The following is a 27,860-nucleotide window of genomic DNA, read 5'->3' as shown; positions in this document are numbered from 1 at the left end:
ATGCTTTTTTAAAACATATTTGTAATGTTTAGTTCATAAATTAGGCACCGTAAGGGAGTAACAATAATGACTAACAAGAAATTAGAATACATATTACAATGCAGCTCAAAAATACTTCACAAATATCACTGGTCTTGTGCTTCAGGGCCATTATTAAGCTTAAAAGGGTTAAACAATATCACTATGCTATTATGACTATCAATTATTTCCTAAGTGACAACAGTTTGGGTTGTATATGGAGCCTGGATACATTGTCCACCAAAGAGATGAAAGGCAGAATAAAATGGTGCAGTACAATATTTAAGCTATTTAGAATAGTGTGATGTCATTTTTCTTATGGCAGCATACAATTCCATTGTGTGTAAATACCATATCTTCTTAATCCATTCATCTACTGAGGGGCATCTGGGTTGGTTCCATATCTTAGCAGTCGTAAATAATGCTACAATGAACATGGCTGTGCTGGTAGGTTTAGTGTAGCCTTGTTTGTGGGCATTTGGGTAAATGCCCAGGAGTAGGATTGCCAGGTCATAGGAGACATTTATATTTAAGTCTTTTGAGGAACCGCTACACTGCTTTCCAGAGTGGTCAAACAAGTTTGCACTTCCACAAACAGGATAGTAGTGATCCCTTCTGGCCACATCCCTGCCAGCATCTGTGGTTACTAGATTTCTTGATAATAGTCATTCTTACTGGAGTGAGATGGAATCTCAAAGTTGTTTTGATTTGCATTTCTTGTATGGCCAGAGTTGTCCAGAATTTCTTCATGTGTCTATTGACCATTCTTTTTTCCTATTCAGAGAAGTCTCCCTTTAAGACTTTTAATGGGATGGTTGTTTCTTTGGAAGTTAGTTTTGGAGTGATTCAATTTTTTGAGCCGTTGATTTCTTATTTCTATTCTTTCTGACCCTCACTCGTGCCAGTCTGAATTGTACTTTCTTAACATAAGCTTATCCTTGGGCTCTGTTTTCTATATATCTATGTGAAAAATTAAGCTATCAGGTGAAGTTACCCAAACATTCAGTGGACTTCTTTTAAAATTGGGACCACACGACAAGAACTGAGGTGAAGATATCCATCTCAGGAGTACCTGCCAAAAACATTTTCATAATAGAAAACCTTTCATCAGGCAGATGGTTGGGCCAAAACCCTACTAAGCCTTTCATTTCTAAGCATCAGTTTCTGTGAGACACACTATAAAATCTTTCTAATTACCTAGAATATCTGAGTGAAATTGGTATGAAATGCCCTCAAAGAATATTTATTCAGCAGAAAGGACATACTGGAAAATATGGTTTCATGGCAATAGAGAAAAATCAAGGTTTCACTGAAAACCATAACCTAATCAACGTGAGAAAGCACTGAATTCTCTGTAAAAGAAAGACAGTAAAAATAAAAGAGAAATTTGTGCCTTGTGGCTGTACATGTTCTCTTGGGAGGTGATATGGATTAGGCTGTTTTATCATATAACCTTGATAAATTATGTCCTGTTTTTCTTGGTTAGTTAATTCTGGCTGAGCTCCAGTATCAATGGTTATATTCTGAGTACATAATTTCTGTGGCATAAATTTGTATTTCCACTATGACTCTGTTAAGTCTAGAAACATTGCTCAGTGGTGATTTACTCTCAACTTCAGCATTTTGATAAAGGACAAGGCAAAGAAGCTAAGAAAAGTGTGTCATGAAAGATGTTAATTATTAGAATGATTGTGAATGTATCCTTTGTTTTTACAGGGTGGAGAGTGTGGGGAAGGAATCCAGGTAAGAAGCTTTTCCTGTGTGGTCCACAGTGGTTCAATTTCTCATGGAACTGTCCCTGTCAAGGATACACTGTGTGGAGAAATGCCTTTTCAAGATAACATCCTAAAGCAGCCATGTTCTTTGCCTTGTCCAGGTATGGAATTCTAGTAGTTCATAGACTTACTTATTTATCTTTCTACTTGTGGGTTCTTTGTTTTGTGCTTTTTTTCTGGAGAAGCTCTACCTTGTTAAATCAAGGATTTTAATTAAGTTTAGTCCATTTCTTTGAAATCGTGGTTACCATTTTGGAATATACTACTTGTCTAAATGAGGAGATGAAAGTAGAAGGAAAAAGAAGAAAACTAAAGCTCTGGATTTGGAAGATTACTATTGGCCTAAAATTCTGTCTTTTATCACTTCAAACTCTTACTCAGACTAAGCCTCCAATTCAGTATTTTTGATTGTTAATTGGAGATAGGATTTCCAGGATTTTCTATCTGGTCTAACAATATCAAACCAAGATCTGCCAATATCACTGAATATCTACTATTATAGGAATGAGTCACTTGCACTCAGCTTCCACTGACCCCTGTAAACATGATTTCTTTGACTAGAAAATGGGTTGATCCAATCTCCACACATATGTTTAGAACATTGAGTGAAACTTCCTTTATGACAAAAGATGTTTCACTGCAGTGACCTCCTTATTTCTTTTTATAGAATTTTTATGAATACCACATTTTACAGAGTTTTGCTGATCTTGCAAAACTGAGTTACTATAAACTTAGTATCTCCCTTTTAAACTTTTTATTATCACTATCAGACATAGATTGTAATCTAGCTATGACTGCTATGATTTGAAGCAGTATAATGGCAATCCAGTTTTTGGCACCTTCTTAATAAATTAGATTAAACTGCAAATGACTTCATCTTCCTTACTATTTCCTAATTAGAAAATGGTCTAACCAGCTGCAATATCTAGACCCTGTGGTCCCCTAAAGTTCTATCCCAAGTGTCTGTGCATGCCAATGATGTCTAACAACTGTGGTCATTCATGCTGTTTCTCCTACACTGTTCCACACAACTTTGCAGGAGATTGCCATTTAACTCCATGGTCAGAATGGAGCAAGTGTGAATTAACATGCATTGATGGAAGAAGTTTTGAAGCCATGGGTCGCCAATCTAGGTCAAGGACTTTTATAATTCAGTCTTTTGAAAACCAAGACAGCTGCCCCCAACAGGTGCTAGAAACACGTCCTTGTACAGGTAACCCAAAGCACATTTCACTGGTGAACTTTGTTGATCAATGCGCATTTTTTTGTTTATGTGAACTGTAACAGAACCACTGTTATCATATTTACTTGCAGGAGGCAAATGCTATCACTACATATGGAAAACCAGTCTTTGGAACAATAATGAACGAACTGTCTGGTGCCAACGTTCAGATGGTGTTAATGTTACAGGTATTCCCTTCTAAAATTTATCGGGGCCATTGAAGTAGATCTTGAAGTGTGCCATTTATAAGAATTAAACAAAGGATAAGTGGGTATATGGATTTGATTGTCTTCATGGCAAATCTTCATTTTATTCTTACACATCTGGAAAGCAAACATCCTATTTGAAGTCTCACAAAATAATATGGAACCCAAGAAATCATGTATCTTCTCAGGAAAGATTTTGGGGGATGTGTTTCACCATGCACTATTCTGCTATGGTTTCATATTATTAAATGTTTCCAAAATCAGAATAAAAGTGTTAACATGGCAAATAATTGCTTGAATTTATACTTTATTTGAATACTTCAGTGAGTTTTTTTAAATGTACTACTTAATATCCAGAAATGGGGAGGGAAGGAAAGCTACCTTATTCTTAACAGTAGATACAATTTTATTGTAAAAGTGGTCTTATCAATAATTGTAATGATTTTTGATGTCTTTGTATCAGAGAATATTAAATTGACATTGATTTTACTTAGTACTACAGCTGACAAAGTTTTATGCAGGTCTGAGAGAAGTGTCTGTAGGAAAGTATTGTCAGGGCCTCATCTTTCTTGTTTAAATACTCTGCATTGTTGGTGTTAGTCTATAGTTTCATCCATACAATTACTTACCTTGAGATACTTTTCATTTGGTAAGTTGTTAAAATGAAATTGACTCCATGTCTGGCTAATTGGAAGCCAGAAATTTTGTCCTCTGCAGTGCTCAATGGAAAGAATCAGCATTACAAATGTGTTTTTTTCTAGTCCTGGGCTTGAACTCAGGACCTGAGCTCTGTCCCTGGGGTTTCTCAAGGCTAAATCTCTCCCTGAGCCACTTCTGTCTTTTTCTATGTGTGTGATACTGAGGAATTGAACCTGGGTCTTCGTGCATGCTAGGAAAGCACTCTACCACTAGGCCAAACTCCCGGCCCTATAAACTCTTTTTACTGTGATCCTATTCACTGTTGTACTTCATGGGGTCATCTCACAAATCATTCCAGATCACCAGTATTTTTGTGTAAATGATGTGATGGCTAAATTATTAAAATTTTAGAAGATGTTTTTTAATCTATACAAATTCTGTTTCTTTTCTATTTTTTGCATATATTGTTTATTGAAATTAATATTATTAATAGTATATTCACCAGATAGAAGGTGTATTATTACTTTACAAACATTGATACCCTTTCTCATGTCTTGGTCCCATTTCCCTCCTCCCACCCCCGCCCTTTTTACAACCTCCTGAAGGTAACGATAATTGTGAAAATTAAAAAGTTCAGGGTAGGCACAGTGATGTTAGAGGAGAGAAAAGTTGCTCACTTCTGTTCCGGGGTTCTCTGGGGTGGGGGTGTCAGAGCACGTGGGGAATATGAGTCAATTACCACACATGTGGGTGACACAACCACCTTCAAAGGCCCGTAGTATCTGTTTCTTTTCTAATTACTAAGGAATCTTCCTCAGGGATAATCTATTTGGGAGATTACTGTTAAAAGTTTCTTTCCACAAATACACTGGTAAGGATAGTCTGAGGATGCTTCTCTTAATATCCAAAATATCAGGTTGCCACCAAATACTCATTCTGATTTTGTTGTTTTTTTTTTTGCTTTTCCTTTTTTTCATGTATTTTTATTATAATTGTAATTAATAGAAGGGTTACATTATAGTCACCAGATAGAAGGTGCATTACTTCACAAACATTGGTACCCTTTCTCATGTCTTGGTCCCCATTTCCCTCCCCCCACCCCTCATCTTGTTTCCCCCCTTCCCTATCTGATTTCAAATAACCAAATATGCATATATACAATATATCAGATAACAAGGTGAAATACTGTAACAATATAAGATAACCAAGGACAGCAAAAGAGATGAAGGATAACATAGTACATTAAGGACAATAATCACTCATTATATGGCTTTTGTTTCTATATCCTGGAGGTTTTATTTTGTTTCTGTTTTTATTTTTGCCACATTCCAATGTACATTGTTTCATTGTCCATCGTGAGAATTTTTCTGCTTTCTAGGAAAAATGTAAGTTTAGTCTCTGTGCCAATTTGGAATCAAAGTCTTTCTGTTGTAGTTACAAAAGAGTACACTGTAATGACAAATACAGCCACCCAATCGTTAGGTCCTATAAATTAGCCAATATTACATAGATGCAGTTTAGACATGCCTTTGAATAATAAATCAACTTCTTAGTTGAATTGTCTTTTAATGTCTTTCTACAACTATCATGATTCAAGAAAGAACAGACAAATACTTAGAAAACTTTTCGATAACATGAATTATCTCACCACATTAATTAAATATGTTTGCTGAGCAACTATTAGTGTCCAACATTCGATTACCCTTCCTAGACCTTATGCCTTATGCATAAAGAATGCGCAGGTGTGTGTGTGTGTGTGTGTGTGTGTGTGTGTGTGTGTGTGTGTCCTGGCTGGTACATCTATAAAAATTATTATCAAAGTATTTTCTACTGTGATTCTATGGGGTAATTAGTGTCATAGGAATAGACTAGTACATAGTTGGGCTGCTCAGGAACTTCATGTATTTTGTGCTCCTGAATTTAAACTGATATTTCCATAGCCAGCATAATAATGATAGCAATAATAACAGTAACAATAATAATAAAATACAATTAGAGATTTATCAACTCTTCTGCTGTCCTGTCATGCATATTTGTTGCTCTAGTGTGAATAGACATATGCAATGACCTTGGGGGAACATCCACTGTAAAGATGGTCTGTTGCTGTACCTTCTCTCTCATTTTAAACAGCACTTCCTGGATAAGACAATAAGATAGGACTAGATTATATTGTTGACATATTAATATAACAATAACAATAATGGCCATTGACATACAGGGGAAATACAATACGTTTTGCTGTTTTAGAGTTAACAGTAGTGTTTCTTTTGCAGGAGGCTGTGCCCCTCAGGCCCGCCCTGCTGCAATTCGGCAGTGCATTCCAGCTTGTAAAAAGCCTTTCTCTTACTGCACACAGGTGAGTGGCATGCCAAGTCCTCTCGAGGTATTTTAATTGCTTTGTTTTACATAGACAGTCAGATGTGCTCCTGCCTGCTGTAACCCACTCAGCAGTTCCACGTGTCCATGACACCCTCTAGAGGCGTGTATAGGACTAACATCACTATGACGGCTTTCTGTGTAGTGCCTGCATGAAGCCGACTTTTGTTTCTATGTATGTTTATAACAAAACCTGCCTTTCAGCTATCCATTGGTTCTATTCTCAGTTGATTTACATCTTTTATTTTTAGCATTTCATGTACCTAAACTGTTTTGAAAGATATAAATACCACTCACATTTGAGAAAAATTTATTTTTACTGGGGGAAAATAAGGATCAATGGCATCATCAGAAAAAGAGAAATGTACTCATTATCTGATTTATGAAATGGTAGACCATCTGTAGAACACCTTAATAATAACAGCAAAACTATTTTAAACTACACTTTATAATGTATTATATGACAATTATTGTAGGAATAAATTTTTAGTTGACTTTAAATGTAGTTAAAGTTGAATAATACTCTAATACGTTTTTGTGTGTCCACATTCCCAATGTTGAAATTTGTTCCTTTTAAACTCCTACAAATCTCATCTAGTACTGTTTAGGAGTTAACAGCAAATGTGTAATATATTCTGCACTTAGTAGTATGTGGTTTATGTGTAATTTTAAAAGGTTATAGTAAAAGAAATTTCCTATTTACAGTACTATTTGTAGTATCCCTATTCTGAAAATGACTTGATTAAAATAATTCAAGTATTTTATATGATTTAATATCGCTTTTATTTCAAATTAGACTTATACTTTGGAATGAGTTGAGTTGATATTTTTTCACACAGAAAAGATAATGGGTATACTTACAGAAATGAATAAACAGTAAAAAAGAAAAGACCATAAGGAGTATGTCTTTGGACTGATGTTGTTTGTAAATGGAAGTTGTAGTTTTCCAAAAATTCTCTAGATGCCCACTTTAATAGAACACATATTGCTCTTTTTCTTGAACTTTTACACAAAGAACATTCTGATTAAAAATTTTCTCTCAGGCTAAAAATAAAGATGTATTTAGAAAAGATGTCTTAAATCACTCTGCATTTAATACATGTATACAGTTAATTAGATGTCTGCACTGAATACCCTGTGATAAAATCAAAACCAACTGAAAATTATTACTAGAAAATATCTTGTACTAAGCTATGGGTAGCTAATACAACATTTGCTCTTTTTGTTCTTCTATGGTTTTGTAAAAAGGTCAATATCTTTGCTCAGTGTAAGTATCCCTTGCACTTTAAAATCTTGTTTAGTTACCCATTGATTATCTAATTTGATGGCAATTGGCATAAGTAGTTACAGGAGGCTAGGATGTACTTGGAAAATATCAGCTCATCTTGGGGAAGGGAGTCATAATAATGAACACAGAGATTGAGGATTGTGATGCCTTTCCTTTTGTGTTCTTCTGTGGCACCTGTTTGCTTGAGGAATGGCAGTGATTTGCAGATTCAGTCCTAGAAAAAGATAGGGATCTTCCCATGACTGCTCATCATAGTGAGCGCACACACGAAAATGATCAGTAATGCCACAGAAAATACGAAAGGTCATATTATGACGGTGCCAACTAGGGGTGTGATATAGGTTGACACTCAGGCTACCATTTATATAACAGTAATTTAGAAGCCACATATAGTTGTTCACACCTCTAATCTTAGCACCTTCTGCTAAAGCAGAAGGTAAAGAGTTTGAAGTCAGCACAAATGACAAAGAAAATGAGCTGGTTTATAACAGGCTACCAATATAAAACAATTTTTGTGAATATTCTACCATAAAGAATACTAATTACCTGTATCCCCATATTATCATTAACTAATAGCTTGTTTTTTCCAATTGATAGTGCTAACTGAATGATTGACCACAGATATTATAGTCATCTAATAGTCACTTAAAGGTACAATTTTAGTTATCCCTTTAATGCCTACTACAATAGCTCTTGTTATGTTCATAATTTATCTTTCTTGGCTCATCTTGAGTTTGGTATTTCTCAAATTCTTGTTGTTTACTAGTCTAGTCTGTATCTTCATCATAACACCTAATGACTCACCAAGCTTACAAGAATGGAAGGAAGCATTTCAACAGAACACATGCCTAGCATGTCCAAAGCCCTACATTTGATTTCTAGCATAACAATAATAATAATGAAAATGATAATGATAATAAATTTAAATATAAAACAGGCTATTGTTTCTTTGCTTATAGACCATTGATGAAGTCTTTCCCTGTATTTATGCTGCTCACTAAGCATCATAGAGATACTACAGACTCTTTAGAGGTCATTGTTAGAAGGTAGATCTGATAGAGGAATTCAGACCTCCAAAAGTCTCAAATACAATTTGAGAATGGTCAGAAAGCTTGCTTCCACTTCCTGGGATGAAAGCAAATTTGGAGTAAGTGGACAGGTCTCTGAAACAATTGAGGAAAGGGAAAAAGATAATTTGATCAAATGATACCAACAATTCAAAAAAAGGAATAGACACAGTTGACATACTCTATTTACAAATAATTGTGATTTGATATTTGCAAGGTGTCAGAATTATAAATGCATTAGAAAAATATGAAAAGTTATTAAATCCTGGCTTTAGTATCCAAGAAGATGAAATATATTTAATTTCCATCTTATGGGGAAGTTGCTAAAAACCCTAAGTTTCCATAATATATAATGTGAATATTAAGGAGATCCATCATGTAAATTGTTCTTTATTCATTTGCTGAACTGTGTAACCACTAAAATATTTCTTGTGTTGCAGGGTGGGGTCTGTGGTTGTGAGGAAGGTTATACGGAGATAATGAGATCAAATGGCTTTCTAGATTACTGCATGAAAATACCAGGCTCAGAGGACAGAAAAGCTGATGTGAAAAACCTCTCTGGGAAAAATAGACCAATGAATTCAAAAATACATGATATTTTTAAAGGATGGTCTCTTCAACTACTTGATCCAGGTATACGTCAGTTATAAATAAGAAATGAAAATATTCTCATAGAGGGGGACATATTTGGACCAGTAATCATAATGGGTAGAATGGAACAAGGAAAGAAAAGAATAATAATAAAGAAGCATTAATTTTATTCAAGCTTTCTCTTATTTGTGTGTTATCTGTAAAATATATTCGTGTTTGCGTGCTCTCTGCCAATCTAAAAGGCACTGAGTTAAGTAACAAAATAGCATTCTTGGAAACACTTTTCAATTGTAAATTATTTCTGATACTATAACTGGATTCATGTGTATAATTATAATCAGAGGGAAACACTAGAATAGAATATGAGAAACTTTCAGGAAACATCTAGAGCGAGAGATCTGATCTTGTTTGAGAAAGATTAAAACACTAAACATCACTTGACTGGCATGGGGGTTTAAACATGCCTGTTTGGAGGCCAAATGTAATTTTAAAACATCTCAGGATCTCAGTTTCTTTATCTATGAAGTCCATCAAATGGCATCTACTCTGCAGAACTGTGGTGATAATTGCAGTGTCAGGCCTAAAGCTCAGAAATCCTGGCTTTACCACAAAGAACAGAAAGTAAAATGTATTGACTGCTTTCTGTGTTCTTCCTAGTTTTCTGCTGGCTGCTTCTGTTGCATGAATCATATTATGGCAGTCTTGCAGCCTGTAGGGATATTATCAGTCTCATTTGAAAGAACAAGGAGCTAAAACTGGCAGTTTCAACTGAGTGTATCAGGTCCTACCATCAACAGTGAGAGAAATATTACAAAAAAAGATCATCCAAGCCTTTCTGTGAATTTTGTGAAGTGGACAGAAGGGAAAAGCAAGAGTCTCAATGTCTGTCAGACACTGCTTCCAGAAATGCAATGTAACTGCCAAGGAATGGGAGAGAAGAGAAAAATAAAGCTCAGGACAGTATGCCTTAGGGATTTTCTTCCTGAGTATAAGCTCAGGTTTTACCCTTAAAAGAAATAACTCACTGACATGTTTACATGAAGCAAAAACCAGAGCCCAGGTGCTAAGCACTCTAGGTCTAATTAGAGAAATAATATTTACATACCTCAACCAACTTCGAATGATAAGTATCATATTTTATTCAATTTTGATTTTTCCTATATGTCTAGGAATACCAGAGGTGTTTAAAAATATCTAATTAGCTTGATGACTGAATTAGGAACAGACACAAACTTAAGGAAGGATGATATGAAAAGCAGACCCTATTTCTGGAAAAGAAGAGTAGGGTGAGATCCAGGACAATGTGTCTTTAAATCTGCACATGAAGTCCTAAACACTCAGCTTAGGGATGGACTGCATGGATCTAAATAAATCACCAATGATAGTCCTGTGTATTAATATATATGTTATATGTTTATATGCAGTTATACACATATGGATACATTTTTAGTATATATTTAATATATAAGTATATATTTTTAGTCTTGGAAACTCATAACTTTCCAATTATGTCCTAATGGTGAATGTTGAAATTAGAGCACCTTTATCAGAGGACAGTGTGGTTGTTATAATGGATTTACCGATTACACATTTTTATCCAAAATATTTATCTTTCAATTCATTATTCAGATGCACTTACATAAACACAGATAAAGAGTTATCTTAATCATTACATGATTGATTGATTGATTGTAATATAATATAAGCAGAAATAGCTCAAATGCTCTTTAGTAAGATAATATTAAAACAAAAATGTGATACAATATGTCTATTCGTTTATTTGAAATATGGAAGGGACTGGGGAAAAACAAGATGATTGTGAGTGGTTGAGGGAGAGAAAGTGGGACAAAAACATGAGAAGAGTTATCAATGTGAGAGAAGTAATGCACCTACTACCTGATGAATGTAAATATAACCCCTCTTTAATTACTCAGACAAGAAAGTACAATAAATATAATGTGATAGCATTATCCAATGGTATCCCATAGGTCATAAGACATAATATGCTTTTATGAACTAGCTTGTATTGCTTAGCAAATGAAAAATACAAATAAAAATAAATGGTGTGTATGAAGTGGGCTTTTTGATATTAATATACTCTTATTTTTTGAATCTTTGCCTTTATTTTTTTAACTTTGATCTGAGTTTATTAAATTAAATTTTAGTAATTTTTTTCTTTACACTCTACTTTTCAGGATTCCTTCTCTTTTCCCTAAAAAAAAAATCACTCTTAGGAGACCTAATTGAACAACTACCATCATCCAGTGGGAATAGTGTTAGTTGAATCACACAGGAAATTAAACAAGACCCACATAGATATTAACGTTGGGGCTTCCTCCATGGAGTCTTGCTTCCAGTAACCATGAGCCCAGGATTCCATAGGACCATTTAGGACCACAGTACTAACTGCTGTCTGGGCTCATTTAATCTCGTCACAGTGTGGTTTAGGGAGTTTGTCCTTTTACAAGAGTGAACTAGATGTAAGAGACATATCAACTAAATCCAATATGTAGACGTAGTTTGATTCTTGCTTTGAGCAAACCAACCATAAAACCGCATTTTATGTTAATTGGCACAATTTCATCATGGCTGGATGGTTACCTACGACAAGGCGTGGAGGTTGTGTATCAGCAAGTCTTCTTTTTTAAATATTTTTATTGTAATTAATAAAAGGGTTACATGATATTTGCCAGATAGAAGGTACATTAATTCACATACATTGATATCCTTTCACATGTCTTGGTCCCCATTAGCCTCCCCCTCCCCCCATCATGTTTTTCGCCCCTTCCCTATCCAATTTCAAATAACCAAATACAAATATATCCAATATATCAGATAACAAAGTGAGATACTGTAACAATATGAGATAACAAAGTGACAGCAAAAGAGATGAGAGACAACATAGTACATTAAGGACAACAATCATTCATTATATGGCTTTTGTTTCAATATCCTAGAGGTCCTTTCAATTAGCTTAATACTATATGGCCTCATGTATCAAGGTTTTGCTCTATTGCAAATCTCTGCTAGGAGAGCCCAAGGTTTCTACTGATTATGACAAATGAGGGAAACCATTGAGCCTAAGTTCCTTTGAGTCTGGCTTACTTCACTTAATATGATCTCTTCTAAGTCTTTCCATTTCCTAACAAATGGGTCCAGGTCTTTTTTTTCTGACAGCAGCATAGAATTCCATTGTGCACAAATACCACATCTGGTTGATCCATTCATCAACTGAAGGACATCTAGGTTGGTTCCATATCTTTGCTATGGTGAATAATGCTGCAATGAACATTGTTGTCCTAGTGGATTTAGTATGCCCTAGTTTCTGGATGGTTGGGTAAATGCCAAGTAGTGGAATTGCTGGGTCATAGGGAAGCTCTATGTTTAGTCTTTTGAGGCACTGCCATACTGCTTTCCATAGTGGTTGAATGAGTTTGCACTCCCACCAACAGTGTAGTAGTGATCCCTCCTGGCCACATCCCCTCCAGCATCTATTGTTATTAATTTTCTTGATCCTGGCCATTCTAACTAGAGTGATGTGGAATATTAGCGTTGTTTTGATTTGCATTTCTTTTATGACCAGAGATGTTGAGCATTTCTTCATTTGTCTATAGGCCATTTTGGTTTCTTCTTCAGAGAAGACTCTCTTTAAGTCTTTGGCCCATTTTTTAATGGAATGGTTGTTACTTTACAGATTAGTTTTGGAGTGATTCAATTTTTTGAGCTGTTGATATATTTTAGATATGAGGACTTTGTCCGCTGTAAGGTTGGTGAAGATCTTCTCCTACTCTATAGGCTTCCTGATCAGTTTACTAGCTATGTCCTTTGCCATACAAAAGCTCTGCAGTTTAATGCAGTCCCACTTATCCAGCCTTTCTCTGATTTGTTGTGATTCTTGGTCCTTATTAAGAAAGTTTCGACCTGTGCCAAGGAGGCCTAGTGTATCTCCTATTCCTTCCTGTAAAGTTTTCAGTGTGTCAGCTTTTACCTCCAGGTCTTTGATCCATTTGGAGTTAATTCTAGTGCAGGGTGACAAAGAAGGATCCAACTTTAGTTTTCTGCAGGTGCTTATCCAGTTCTGCCAGCACAACTTGTTGAAGAGGTGTCTTTCTTCCATTCTATTTTTTTGGCTCCCTTGTCAAAGATTAGGTGGCTATAGGTCTGTGGTTTAATATCTGGGTCCTCAGTTCTATTCCATTGGTGTTTGGACCTGTTTTTGTGCCAGTACCAAGCTGTTTTGAGAATTATAGCTCTGTAATAGAGTCTAAAGTTTGGAATTGAAATTCCTCCTGCGCTGTTCTTTCTGCTAAGAAGTGTTTTTGCTATATGGAGTCTTTTATTATTCCATATGAAATTTTGGATTGCCTCTTCTATTTCTTTAAAGAATGACATTGGGATGTTGATGGGTATTGCATTGAATTTATAGATAGCCCTTGGCAAGATTGTCATTTTCACAATGTTGATTCTTCCTATCCAGGAGCATGGGAGGTTTTTCCATTTCCTTAGTTCTGCTTTAATTTCCTTTTTCAGGGTTTTAAAGTTTTCCTCAAAAAGGTCCTTTACATTCTTAGTTAAGCTAATTCCTAGGTACTTTATTTTCTTTGAGGGTGTTGGGAAAGGAGTTGCTTTCCTGATTGTTTCCTTGTTACTCTCACTATTGGCGTAGAGGAAGGCAGTTAATTTTGGAGGGTTAATTTTATAGCCTGCTACCCTTCCAAAGTTTTGAATCAGCTCGAGGAGCTTGGGAGTGGAGTCTGTAGGATTCTTTAAATACAGAATCACAGCATCTGCAAAGAGGGATAGTTTTACTTCCTCTTTCCCTACTTGGATCCCCTTTATGCTTGCTTCCTGCCTTTTGGCACTGGCTAGGAATTCTAATACTATGTTAAAGAGGAGTGGAGAGAGTGGATTCATTTTTATTTTTATTTTGTTACCAGGGTAACGTAATAGCGTATGTGTATGTTCATACTCAGATGCTTGGATATTCAGATTAAAATGGAGGAGATTCCCCCCCACACACACAATAATAATTAGCCATAAAACAGTTTTCAAGTAGGAAAGTTTAAAAAAGTTGGAAAATGATATTTGATTTGGCTTTTATTAGTTACACACATGTGCACATTGCATTCGAATCTATTTACCTCCATCTAATAAAAGTGAAGCACATCATTGTTTTGAATTGTTACTTTTCTTTTGCTTAACAGTGTAGACTGGATATATTTCCATGGTAGTGTGCAAAAGGAGGTCTACCTAATTTAATATATCCACTAGGTAGTTTGCACCATATTTTTGTTTTCTTATTGTTGTATTTTTGGGCATTCAAATTGTTTTCCTCACTTTTATAACCAGCAATCATGTAAAATATATCATTTACATGATCATAAGAAAGGAGTCATTTCTACATTGAAACTCAATCTCAAGGGGTAGGGTGGTAGTCTTGAGCTGAAGAGCTCAGGAAGAGTGCCAGGCTGAGAGTTCAAGCTCGATGACTGAAAATAAAAGTCTTCTACAAAGAAAAAAAATGATAATAATATAACTGAAAGCCATTATGATTTTATTCAAACAGTTGTTGTTTAAAAGAATTTTTTTATTGTTTTTCATCCCAAAGAAGTTTAAGAATAAGATGCAAACCAGGCACTAGGGTTATCCTAGCTACACAGTAGGCTGAGATCTGAGGGTTATGGTTCAAAGCCAGCCTAAACAAGAAAGTCTGTGAGACTCTTATCTTCAGTTCACCACCAAAAAGCTTGAATTGGAGGTTTGATGGCTCAAATGGTAGTATGTCAGCCTTGAGCAGGAAAAGCTAAGAAAAAACAACAGACCCTTATATTCAAGCTTCTGTGCTGGCACAAAGGGGATGATGAGGATTATGATGATGGTGATGATGATGATGAATAAGGAAGAGAAGGAAAAGGAGGAAGAGAAGGAGGAGGGGGAATGAGAGAGATGCAAATATGTGTATTTTGTACTGTGATCAATGGATTTCTGATATTTTCCATAAATCAATGGCATTCTTTTAGTTGCTAACAATTACCTTTGTTGATCAAGTTGTAAATTTAGTTAGCCATTAATAGACATAAAAAGCTAGGTGTAATGGTTCATGCCTATAATCCTAGCTACTCTGGAGGTTGAGATTGTGAGGATCGTAATTTTTGGTCAACCTGGGAAAGTAAGTTCAAAACATCTTTCTCTTCACAAAAGTCATTTGTTGTGTTGATGCACACCTATCATTCCAGCTAGACAGAAAGCAGTAAGACAATCATAGTATGTACTGGAGCTTGCAAAAAAAATACAGCATATCTCAAAATTAAAGCAAGCAGGCACTATTTGCTCATGTGTGTAATCTAAACTGTTCAGGAGGCTGAGTTCTGAGGTTTTGGTTCATGAGATGCTTATCTTCAATGAAACATCAAAGAGCTGAAAGTGGAGCTGTGGTTCAAGTGGTAGAGTGAAATATAGCCTTGAGAAAAAAAAAAAGGTCAGGGACAATACCAGTGGAGTTCTAGAACACGCACACACACATACACACACACACACACACACACACACACACACACACACAGGCACATACACATACACACACACTCATCTGGCAAGTTCAAGTCTCTGAATTCAAGCCCTAGTATTGATGAAATAGAGAGAGAATTAGATAGAGAGAAATAAGTTATGTATATGACACATAAGATGTCTATACATACACTTAAATAATAGATGGAAAAGTTACAAAATAGAACAGCATACAGCATATTTGGTGAATCTGTTTTATCTAACTTTGGGAGTTACAAAATTCTAAATAATGTATGCTTGCATGTATTTCGACATAATAGCGTAGTAATTTGTACAATTGTTTCATTGGTTTGGTTATGTTGGTTTTGTTTACCAATCATCATTTAGAAAGCAGAGCTATTAAAACAATCATACTAGTTTTATTTGCATGAAGAATTAAGGAATGCCAAGAAAAGCCTTTTTGTTTACTTTTTGTTGTTTATGTGAACATAATGCATTGCAAATGCACATATATTATGTAAGGACTATAAGCAGCTTCAGATAAAATAGGCTGCCAGATAATTTAATTTTATGAACTAATAATCACCAATGTCTAGTATTTATAAAACAAATGCCAAATATTAGTAATTATAATACAGTCAATAGTCAACTTCATTATCTGTAGTATAATATGAATATATGTCAATTATATGTGCATTTACAACTATGAAACTTTCAGAATTCAGGTAAAAATTTTAAAACTTATCTTTCTATTATTATTATTATTATTATTATTATTATTATTATATAGAAAATGTTCCAGGCCAGGTGCTGTAATCCTAGCTACTCAGGAAGCTAAGATCTGAAGATCATGGTTCAAACCCAGCCCAGGCATGAAAGTCCACGAGACTCATATCTCCAGTTAATCACTAGAAAATGGGAAGTGATGCTTTTTCTCTAGGGGTAGGGTGGTAGCCTTGAGCTGAAGAACTCAGGGATAAGACCCAGGTCCAGAGTTCAAGCCTCATAACTGACAAAAATATAATAATGTTCCAGTGTCATGAGACTAAAATCTAATGCTGCCATCAGAAAGAGTAGCATTGCCCCATTTGTAAGGAAATGAAGACTTGGAAAAAGTCATATTAAGTGAACTAAGCCAGACCCAAAGGAACATAGGCTCAATGGTTTCCTCAATTGTAATAATTAGTACACATCTAGGACTCTCCTAGAAGAGGATTACAATAGCTCAAATTCTAGGTGCATAAGGTCATATAGGATGAGATGAAATGAAAAGATTTCTAGGATATGGAAACAAGAGCTTTATCTTATGTGATTGTTGATCTTAATGTACTATGTTATTGCTCTTCTCTTTTTTTGGCCTTTGGTTAATCTCATATTGTTACTGTATCTGACTTTGTTACCTGGTATATTGTATATATATTTATTTGTTTATTTGAAATAGGAAAGGGAAAGGGAAAACAAGGTGATTGGGAAGGGTGAGAGGAGGGAAATGAGGACAAAAACATGAGAAGGGGTATCAATGTGTGTGAACTGATGCACCCACTACCTGGCAAATGTAACTGTAACCCCTCCATACATTACCCCAACAATAAAAAGTAAAATAATGTTCCAGTGTCATGAGACTAAAAATCTAATTTTTGAGGGTTAACTTCCTAAATATAAATGTAATGTAAAGCATTTATATCTGTAGAAATCCATAAATATATGGCAATATAGAGTTTGTTTTTCACAAACATTATTTTTGGTGAATAGGTCATATTCCTTTGATGTTAAAGGTAGAGCGTTTTGGGTTCCTGATTATGTATAGCAATCACAGAGTTGCCAAAACACAGCTTGCCATGATAGTTTAGTTAGCTCTGATGCTGTTCAAATTCTGATCATCAGTTTAGAGCTGTCTGATAGCATGTTACTCTCTCCAATGCGGCAGACTTCTGGACACTAAGCTTGCTATGTCATCTCTTTCTTAAACAGATGGCCGAGTAAAAATTTGGGTCTATGGCATTTCAGGTGGTGGTTTTCTTATCATGATTTTCCTAGTATTTACTTCCTACCTTGTTTGGTAAGTACTAATGAGTATAAAATTGATATACCATGTTTTATATGAGGCAGGTTGTTTTAATAGGAAACATTGATTCATCATTATGACAGGACCCTTGAGTCTATAAATACTGTCCTGTAGAAGAAGGAATGAATAGTTGAAAGAGGGGACTTCTAATGAATAGAGATACTTCTAATGAATCATCTATGAAAACTGAGGAAAGTATAGATGAATTTAGTTCTTAGATTTTGTTCTTAACCTGCTCTATTCTGATTAGTTAGGTTAAACTAATCAATTGATTCAAGGTAGCTGTTAGCTACTATAAATAACAGAGCCAATCTAGGTGCTGGTGGTTCATTCCTATAATTCTAGCTACTCAGGAGGCAGAGATCTGAGGATTGTGGTTCAAAGCCAGGTTGGTCCACTGCATCAATAGAGTCCAACAGGGTTTTATCTCCAGGTATCCACCAAAAGTCATTATCCAGAAGTGGAGCTGTGACTTGGGTGGTTGAGCACTAGCCTTGAGCAAAGATCAGAACAGCTCCTAGATCCTGAGTTTAAGCCCAAGAATGATGCAAAGAAAAAAATAATAACATTGTCAAAGGGCAAAACAAGGGGTTATCCTCACTGAGTAGCACTAAAAGAAATACTACTTGTCAATTCCAGGAAATCTATTTCTATGTAACTTGTTCCTAAAAAGGTATTATTCTCATGAAATTATAATCAGTTTATTGTACAGAATACAGTGTAGTTGATATGTAACTCCTGAAACAAAGATGCCAACACATTTGAAAAGTTTCTAGTAGATAAGAATATTTCATTAGGTTCTAAGGGGCAAAAATAATGTGGGTGCCATTCCTGGGGCTTGAACTCAGGGCCTAAGCACTGTCACTGAGTTTCTTTGTTCAAGGATAGCAATTTTCCATTTGAACCACAGTGCCACTGTTTTTTTTTTGTTTGTTTTTTGTTTGTTTGTTTGTTTTTGATGGCAAACGGGGGATGAGTCTCAGGGATATTTCTGATGGAGCTGATGTCAAACCATGATCTTCAGATCCCAGATCCCAAAGGAGCTAGGATTACAAGCTTGTGGCTGAAAGAAAAAATAATAAGAATCATTTTGTCATGAGTTCAAAGTGTTACTTCATTTTTTCAAATTATAGTACTTACATTTATCATCTATGTACTATTTTCTTTAAAATTTTTACCAAGTTTTAATCTTGATTCAAATCTAACCTTTATGTATTTAACCTCAAATTCTGTTTCCAAGGCTACATAAGTATTTAAATCTCTGCTCTTAGGTAAAGTCAGGGATGAAAATAAAATGACTTTAATTCTTTCTGCCACCTACTGTGAAAAAAATTGAACCCCTGTGAAATTGGATTTTTGTCCAGCTAATGCTGCTAGAATATTATACTGAAAAGTTGTGTCTTTGGTTAGTCATTCACCCTATAATGAAATTATTTGACCGATTTATATGTTTCAATTGATAAATTCAGTGAGTAATGTCTAGCTTCATTCTTAATGAATAAATGTGAATTGAAAGCTTTTTATGAGGTTTAGATTGGTAGGAAGCATTCACCACCAGAAAAGACTTAGAAAAAGAGGGAGATTTTAAATTGCAGCAAAAGATATGTTTTTAGTAAGAAACTGCTCTTGAAGCAATAGGCCAATATGGTACAAGATAATTCCGTAGTCTATTGGTTGGAGAAAAAAAAACTTGTATTAACACACATGACCAAATTCACATTCTAATTTTCTCTTCTTCCTTCTTATGTCTAAGAGATTGAAAATAAACACCTAATATACATATGTTTTGCCTCTTTTTTCCTTTCTTCATTTTCTATCCTGTTTGATTTCTTCAACAAATATTTAGTAAACCCCTTTTCTATTTAATTTTAGACTCTTGATTTTAATTAGTTGTGTCACTAAAGTCTGGAAACACATATAATTTACCATAAACATTTTTAGCATATGTACATCAGTGCAATTTACCTGCCCCTACATAATTATTCATGATACATTTCTTATATGATCTCATGCTCTTGATAGTCCTTTATATAACTGCCCCTTATTTGAGTTCTCTATCCTGTCTTCAGTCTAGAGCCAACTTACGCTCCCTGAAACACAGAGCTCTCAGTGAACAACCTCTGTCTACTCACCAACAGCACTATCACATCGCACTGACATCAAAATCCCAATCATATTCCATTGCATTTTGTCAGTCAGCTGACTAAAGTCTTTCTTGATTAGAGCCCAAAGAGGTCTTCTGATTTCATTTTCCTCCAAGTCTCTATGTCCTGGACAGCCTGATATATAAATATATATGCATATATAATCAGTATTATATATATATATGATATATGTGTATATGTGTTTGGCTGTAAGGTATTTGTCTTTATTTTCCTCTGAGAAAAATAAAATACACACAAAAAAATTGCACACATGAAGACCCAGGTTCGATTCTTCACTACCACATATATTAAAAAAAAAAAAAAGCCGGAAGTGGTGCTGAGGCTCAAGTGGTAGAGTTCTAGTCTTGAGAAAGATGAAGGACAGTGCTCAGGCCCTGAGCTCCAGCCCAGGACTAGCAAAAAAGAAAACAAAACAAAACAAAAAAAAAACACGAAAGAAGAACAATATTTGACTAACAAGTATTTTTTTAGTTTAGGTAAGGTAATCCTTTACTCTGACAATCAATGGCTTAATTGCTACAGTCCCACCAACTATACTATATTAAGTATTAATATTTCATTCAAAGTCAGCTTCACCAATTTTATGTGTAGAACAGTGGTATTCAATAGCCTCCATCCATCTTTCAGATCAGTCCATTTGTCATCGCTTCATTCCCCCTATTCACAATCAAGCCTAGTTTTCCCTTTGGCCATGAGCAAGTGCACCCTTTCCATCCATTTTGCATGATGTGCTTCTCTGAGTTTGAGTTTATGCTGCTGTTTGCAAACTTTGATCCTTATAATTAGTCATCTATTCATATTCCTTAGGGAGAATCATTATTTTCTTCATTATCAATCTGTATTTATCATGTTTTAGGTAAAAGGTTACTCATAACATATAAGAATGTGTAGGTGTTGAATATAAGTCTGCTTTCTGAGGGAAAATTTTGGGATGACACAACCTTTTATTAGTGCCCTTTGCCCTTCCAATTTCATAAGGACACTGCTTTGTGCTGTCACCTCCACCTGTTCCTGTAGAAGGAGCTCTTCATCTCCTATTGGTACTCAACAATTTCCTGCAAGGAAGCTTAAATACCAATGTTTTCCTCATCCAACAATCTGGAATAACCCATCTATTACCCTACCCCCAATGACATACACTTCATTCTGATTTTTGTCGTCATTTTCCTCCAAAGCCCCAAGGACTTTACTACATTTTATTAATTTTGTACAGCACTAAGTTGATAATTATCTATCTAACACATGAATTAGTGGATGAATAAATGAGTAGATTAGCAAATACTAATTTATTGTCTGTGAGAAAAATATTCCAACAATTTGAAAAGAACCTATCTAACATTTATGTTAAGCATAAAGCAGTTTACTTTGCCTTCTCTAATCCTTCTAATGGCCTAATGAGATAGTGTTATTACCCCTATTATAGTAAGTGAATAATTAATCCTCAGAGAAATTAAATAACATTTCTGTAGTCACCAATCTCATAGAGTCAATTCTAGCTTTGCTTAACCTCAAAAAAAAAGGCTTATTTGTATGTGTGTGTGGCAATACTGGGGCTTGAACTCCAGACCTGGATGCTCTCCCCGAGCTTTTCCACTTAAGGCTAGTGCTCTACCACTTGAGCCACAGCTCCATTTATGACATTTTGATGGTTAATTGAAGATAAGTGTCTCACAGACTTTCTTTCCCAGGCTGATTTTTGAACTATAATCTCAAATTTCAGCCACTTGAGCAGCTAAAATTATAAGCACAGTTCCTTAGCACCCAGAAATAAAGGCAATTTTGACGATTCTTTCAGTCTTCATGTTTTATTTTCCTTGATTAAACACCAAACCTCTTCAGATGATGATAGGATCTTACTCCTTTCCAAGCTTGAGAATGATGGCCAAACTCTCATAAGCCTGCCTTCCATGAGTAGCTGACCAAACCAGAGTTTCTGGCATTAATCATATTTTGAATCTCTACTAACTTAGAGCTGTAACAGCCATGGTAACTTAGAACTTAACAGCCATGGTGCTAAGAAGCATCAGCAGCTTGAGTGTCAAGCTGCAATGAGCATACTTTTATTTTCTGAATGCATTTTTATCCTTTACTAAAATGCAAATCACAGAGCTGGCAATGTGCCTCAAGAAAGAAATCTTCCTAAAGTGGAAATGACTTCGGACAAGGTCACTTTAAAATTTGTCAGTCAATGATCTCTCACAGCTGGAATTGCGAAATGGTCTTATCCTTTGTACTGACTTTACTAGCTTTAGTGGCTGTCAAGAACACTCTATTAGGAAGAGTGATGATGTAGACCTCAGATCAACAAGGGAGAAGCATATGATGGATTAGAGATGTCGGCTTGCCACAGGATGACTGCTGGTGTTGGTGGTCTGTGTGCCAGCCATTTGTGGGACCTTCTATTGTGTGAAAGAGGAAGGAAATCACACTTTTTATCATTGAGGAGTTGGAGAAAAAAATGAGAAAAAAATTATTTTTCCTTTTTGCCAGTCCGGGCCTGGAGCTCTGGGCCTGAACACTGTCCTTGGGCTTTCTCAAGGTCATAACTCTGTTGCTTGCGCCCCAGCACCACTTCTGGCACTTTTTCTATGTATGTGGTACCAAGGAATCGAACCGGGTCTTCATGCAGAACATGCTAGGCAAGCACTCTACTGCTAGCTCAAACTTCCAGCCCAGAAAATTTCTTTTTCTTGAAGAAAAAGTGGCCTCTGGTAACAGAGAAGAAGAGACAACCAAGGCTCTGAAGACAAGTATTCCAGTTGTCAGATTTGTACAGAGCCCTCTTCATAGGGAGCTCTTGGACTGTGTAATAATCTTTCTAAAATCATGGCTGCCCAGTAAAGAACCACTATATGCAGCAGTTCAGAGATCACATTCAGAAAGACACTGATTCATTTTAAGTTCCGTAGAAATACTCAACTCCCACATATTCATGATTGATGTGTAGAATACTACAAATTATCAAAAGATTCACGGTCATTGAAGTTCTAATCACAGTGTTCTCAGCAACCATTGCCCACTGAGGTCCAGATCTTCTGTTCTTTTCAGATCTGGATACAATGTCCTTAATTCTACACAGATATCTGTGTATATTTTTTTCTTTCTTTCTTTCTTTTTTTTTTTTTTTGCCAGTCCTGGGCTTGGGCTCAGGGCCTGAGCACTGTCCCTGGATTTTCTCAAGGCTAGGGCTCTACAACTTGAGTCACAGCACCACTTCTGGCTTTTGCTATGTATGTGGTACCGAGGAACCGAACCCGGGTCTTCATGCATGCTAGACAAGCACTCTACCAGTAAGCCAAACTCCCGGCCCCATCTGTGTGTATTTCGAACATTTATAGTTTTTCCTTCCTCTTTCCTGTTCCCTCCTCTTCTCCATTTCTTCTTCCTTTCACTACCCCTTCAAAAAGAAAAAAAAAAACAAACATGAGAATATGACAAAGAAAAATATTATTGACATTTAAGATTAAACTCCTTGTATTCTTTTTTTTTGTGCCAGTCCTGGGCTTGAACTCAGAGCCTGAGCACTGTCCTTGGATTTTCTCAAGGCTACAGCTCTAACACTTGAGCCTCAGCACCACTTCTGGCTTTTTTTCCTCTGTATATGGTACTGAGGAATCAAACCCGGGTCTTTGTGCATGCTAGGCAAGCCTCTACCACTAGGCCAAATCCCTGGCCCGTTGTTGGGTTTTTTGACTGTATTTTTTTGTCTTTTCTTTTTTGGCACTGGGGATCGAACCCAGGAAGTTGCACTTGTTAGGCAAGCGCTTTGCCACAGAGCTACATCCTAGCCCTAAATTCCTTGTATTCTTTTGAAATTAAGATAAGAGACAACATTACCACGGTAGACACACAAGCTGTCATACTTAAGTAATTCCATCTGTATTTTTTTAGATCTTTTCTGTGACAGATTTGAACACACACTGATCCATTTTGAAGCTGTGTTTATTATCCATGTCAGAGCCTAAGTCCAGCATATAATTAGAGAATATATTTCTAGATTCTATTGGATAAAGTTAAATTAGTTGTTATTCATGTAATTATACAATATTCTTTGGAAAACTGCAGGATCCTTTCTGGGAAGCAGAATAACAGAATCTGTGACTTTCTATGGAGAAGATTTTCAATCATGTCATTTGCCTCTTCTTATGGTTTTGGAGAGTTGTTTGCCATCTGAGCCCAGTGCTCCACAATTCCTTGGGGAGCACCATGGCTTGCTGAGTACAGGGTGGAAGACCATTAAGAAGACCTTTAAGTGGCTTCTAAAAATCATTTTATTTCCTTAGCTTCAATAATTTGCTTCACACATTAGCCTCCCAAATCAATTTTGTACCTGCAATTGAAACTTGAGAATTTACATCAAGAGATCTGCCCTACAACTCTTTTAATATCATTTAACATTTTATGGTGGTAGAAGTTAAACAGCAATTCACCACTGTCACCATTAAGTGAAAGAAAGCAGACACAGAAAGGCACAGATGGTATGATTCCACTTATGTGAGATGTTTGGAACAGACAAATCGATTGGAGGCAGAATGTTGATTAGCAGTTGGCAGGAACACAAGGAGGGGCAAAGGGGGAGATACTGTTTGATGAAATAAGAGTTACCTTCTAGGTCGATGAAAATATTCTGGTGCTAGATAGACAATAAACAATATTGGGGCTTACAAAATACAAGCATCTGCCCAATAAAATGTTTGCTTTTTAAATTTTAATCCTGAAATAAAACCTAATTCATATGTAGAGACCAAAGAAAACATTTCCAACAGTGCAAAAAGACTGACAGATACATAGAGAGTATGGTGAGGATTGAACGCTTAGGCTATCCCATGTTGGATTTCTATAGAACTCTTTGACTCATTCAGTGACCTAAGGGAAAGTACATAATTCTCCCATTGCTGCTGCACATAGAATAGCAATCATCTAATTGCTTTTGGAATTTATTGAGGGAATAAATATAAAATGCTCAGCACAGAGTTTGTCACTTTGCATACATCCAACAAAATAAATAATAGATGTTACTGTAAGCTATGTAGCGTAATAGCTGGATTCTAGAAAAAGAGATGATTTTCTCCTAAAAGCAGCTAAGGGAAGAGCCAGGCTCAGAAGGCCTGGCAAAAATCCGGCTCTGGGGAGGAAGGAGTAACAATGTGGAAAGGAATTACACACCTTAAATATTTAACAATATAAGTTAAGATTCACTGCTGCTCAGAAACGTTAAGTGAAAAATACAAGGTGCATCCTCTTAGGAATTGCGAATGTCATTCATGCTCTGCTTCTTTCTTTATGAGGAAGAAAGCCCAGCCCTCTCTGACCTCACAAAGGTGTTGAACACTAGTAAAGCAGAGGACTGGTGACAATGTCTTTGCACAGAGTAGGAGTGTTGAATTTTCCTCATAAACTATGGTGACTCGGCAGAGAAATGTCAGGTTTTAGGCCAAAGTGGAAGTATACTTAAAAACAAGACGAGAATTGTATGGCAGCCGAGTTCTCCAGCCACTTTCTGTGCTAAGCATCTGCCATGTAGAGGTCACAGTAGCTTAGTAATTGGTGAGCAGCAGATGTGTACATTGCTTCCTAGGTAACAACAAGCAGCCATAATATTCAAGTCTATAGGTGAAAGTGAAATTAGAAAAGTAAGAGGGGGGATGTGTGAGGTTGGGTAAGAAGAGGGAGAAGGATGGAAGGGGTGTCATTGCTGGGTATGCAGTATTCTCATAATCTGTCATGTTGAACCAAAATCCCTTTATACAATTACTTAAAGGTATTTTTTAGTCAGATGTTGGTGACTCATGTCTGTGACTAGTTGCTAAGGAGATGGAGATCTGAACAACACAATTCAATGCCAGCCCATGCAGAAAAGTCCATGAGACTCTTATCCCTAATTAACCACTCAAAAGCCAGAAGAAAAGCTGTAGTTTCAATGGTAGAGTGCTCTCTTTGAAAATAAATGCTCAGAGACAGATCAGAATTTGAGTTTGAGACAATAAAATAATTAAACAAATAAAATAAAGAATAAGAAGGGAAAAATCACCCTGTCAGGATCTATGATTTTACTGAATAATCTTCAGTGTTTCGAAAAGGTAATGGCTTATTTGTAAAAGGGTTAAAATATATAGCAGAATCATTCACTGCATAGCAACTTTTCCATCAATAGTGGGATGTATGACTCTGGTCTCAGTAAACCGTTTTGATTTAGAAAGTCATGTTGAAACCATCTTAGCTTGTGTTTGCATAAGCTCTCATGTTTACAGAGTGACAAAATTTCCTACTAATTTACTTCACGAAAGTGTTGATGAGTGACACAGGAATATATATATATATATATATATATATATATATATGAAATTCCTTTTCAGAGAGATGTGATTTAGTTATTTTATGCTTGAATTTGTATGGCTCAAAATTGTGTTTGGCTGATGAAAAAGATCTGTGTGTGAACTTTATCTAAGAACTTCTTTTCCCTTTGCAGCAAGAAGCCAAAAGCACATCAAAGCACACCTCCCCATCAGAAGCCTCTGACCTTAGCCTACGATGGAGACGTAGACATGTAACTAGACAAAAAAGATCCAAATGTAGACATCGACTGCCTTAACTGCTTTCTCTTTTGTAGCTCTCAGACTTCTCAGTTTTTTGAGGAATCTCGTGATGTGATATATTGGGCAGAATACAAATACTGCAAGAAGTAATAGATAGCCTCAACTTCATTTGGACATGGAGTCAAGGATTATTAGGTCTGCCATTTTTATTTCAAGTTGTTGTGGGTGTGAGTGTTTTATTTCTTTGGTTTTTTCTAAGAGGCCTGAAAACCCTCTCTTCCTGTTTGGAAATGTGGGGGAGGGAAGAACATTGGATGGAATTCCCACAGACTTGAGTACACTTGATCTTCAGCAGCAGCATAATGACAATCTGGAGGAAAGCCCAATCAAGGCATTTACTGTAAATGACAAGTCTGACACTGTATTGTTACGCACTACATTAGTGCAAAATATTTATTCTTCCCATAGTTCAACATGAGTTTTATAGAGTTTACATTGGTTAAAGACTTTCAAATTGGATTGCCTATTTTCGTGAGCACTGAGAGAATGGGTTACCATTTCAGAAGTTCTCTGAGTTTTTACCTTTAAATATTGTATTTTGTTTTGTAGCCAGGGGATGATAGCATTTCATGGACTGTATCTATTGAAATTAAGGAGTGTGTGAAATTGCTGGACTAGGTGAATACTAGGTGGTTTCTGAATGAAGTGTAGGTAGAATGATACAATTGAATTTGATGATTATATTGGAGAATGAGGTAAATTATTTGATTACAAGAACTGTATTTTAACAAAATCTTAGCTGGGTAGTTATAGTATTAACCATGCACCAGTTGAATTTAGTTTAATGATGACAAACTCTGCTTTTGTAATTTCAATTTTCTTATCTGACTATTTATAAATTCTTTTTCTTGAATTTAATTATCTGACCTCATTTAATATACATTGAACACCGATCCTGTTTGTAGTGAGTCTTGCTTTTATAAGGTTTCAATAATACCTAAAAACAACATATTAAAAAGCCAAGACCATTTTATGAAGCTAATTGTTTGTAATTTTAGGTGTCGAAAGTAAGAAGGTGCCATCTTGTGGTTTTCACTTGTATTTATAACAAATAAAGTGCTCAAGAGACAGTAACTTTGGCTGTTTCACATTTATTCACTTTCAAAGTAAGTTTGCTTTGATAAAAATATTTTAATATTAGCTTTTCTATGTTGCCATTTTAGAAACTGACACAAAATCACCAACAAATGAAAGTGCAAGATTCTCAATACTATTAAGTTATTATGAAATGACATCAATTACAGGGACATGGAGTCACTTTTAAGGAATACTTACAGATCAGATAGTGCTAGAACAAGAATGTAACATGAAAAGCATTCGCATGTAAAATGACCTGAGAGGACAG

The 27,860-nt window shown here is 35.7% G+C and overlaps 1 protein-coding gene across 1 annotated transcript in view; it reads left to right on the top strand.

The window, feature by feature from the left end:
* Nucleotides 1-27,546, top strand: part of Thsd7b (thrombospondin type 1 domain containing 7B) — a 719,928-nt gene extending 692,382 nt beyond the window's left edge. Inside the window, exons 21-27 of the mRNA XM_090343132.1 lie at nt 1,735-1,894; nt 2,833-3,006; nt 3,108-3,203; nt 6,134-6,216; nt 9,032-9,224; nt 17,661-17,748; nt 26,389-27,546. Of these exons, the coding sequence (XP_090199258.1) occupies nt 1,735-1,894; nt 2,833-3,006; nt 3,108-3,203; nt 6,134-6,216; nt 9,032-9,224; nt 17,661-17,748; nt 26,389-26,470 (876 nt within the window). The 3' untranslated portion in view covers nt 26,471-27,546. The remainder of the gene's footprint in view (nt 1-1,734; nt 1,895-2,832; nt 3,007-3,107; nt 3,204-6,133; nt 6,217-9,031; nt 9,225-17,660; nt 17,749-26,388) is intronic.
* Nucleotides 27,547-27,860: the final 314 nt, after the last annotated feature.

This window comes from Megascapheus bottae, chromosome 12 (genome assembly GCF_031878675.1).
Source record: "Megascapheus bottae isolate mThoBot1 chromosome 12, mThoBot2.hap1, whole genome shotgun sequence".
Classification (NCBI taxonomy): domain Eukaryota; kingdom Metazoa; phylum Chordata; class Mammalia; order Rodentia; family Geomyidae; genus Megascapheus; species Megascapheus bottae.
The sequence above is the reverse complement of the archived record's forward strand: the minus strand, read 5'-3'. Positions and strand labels throughout refer to the sequence as shown.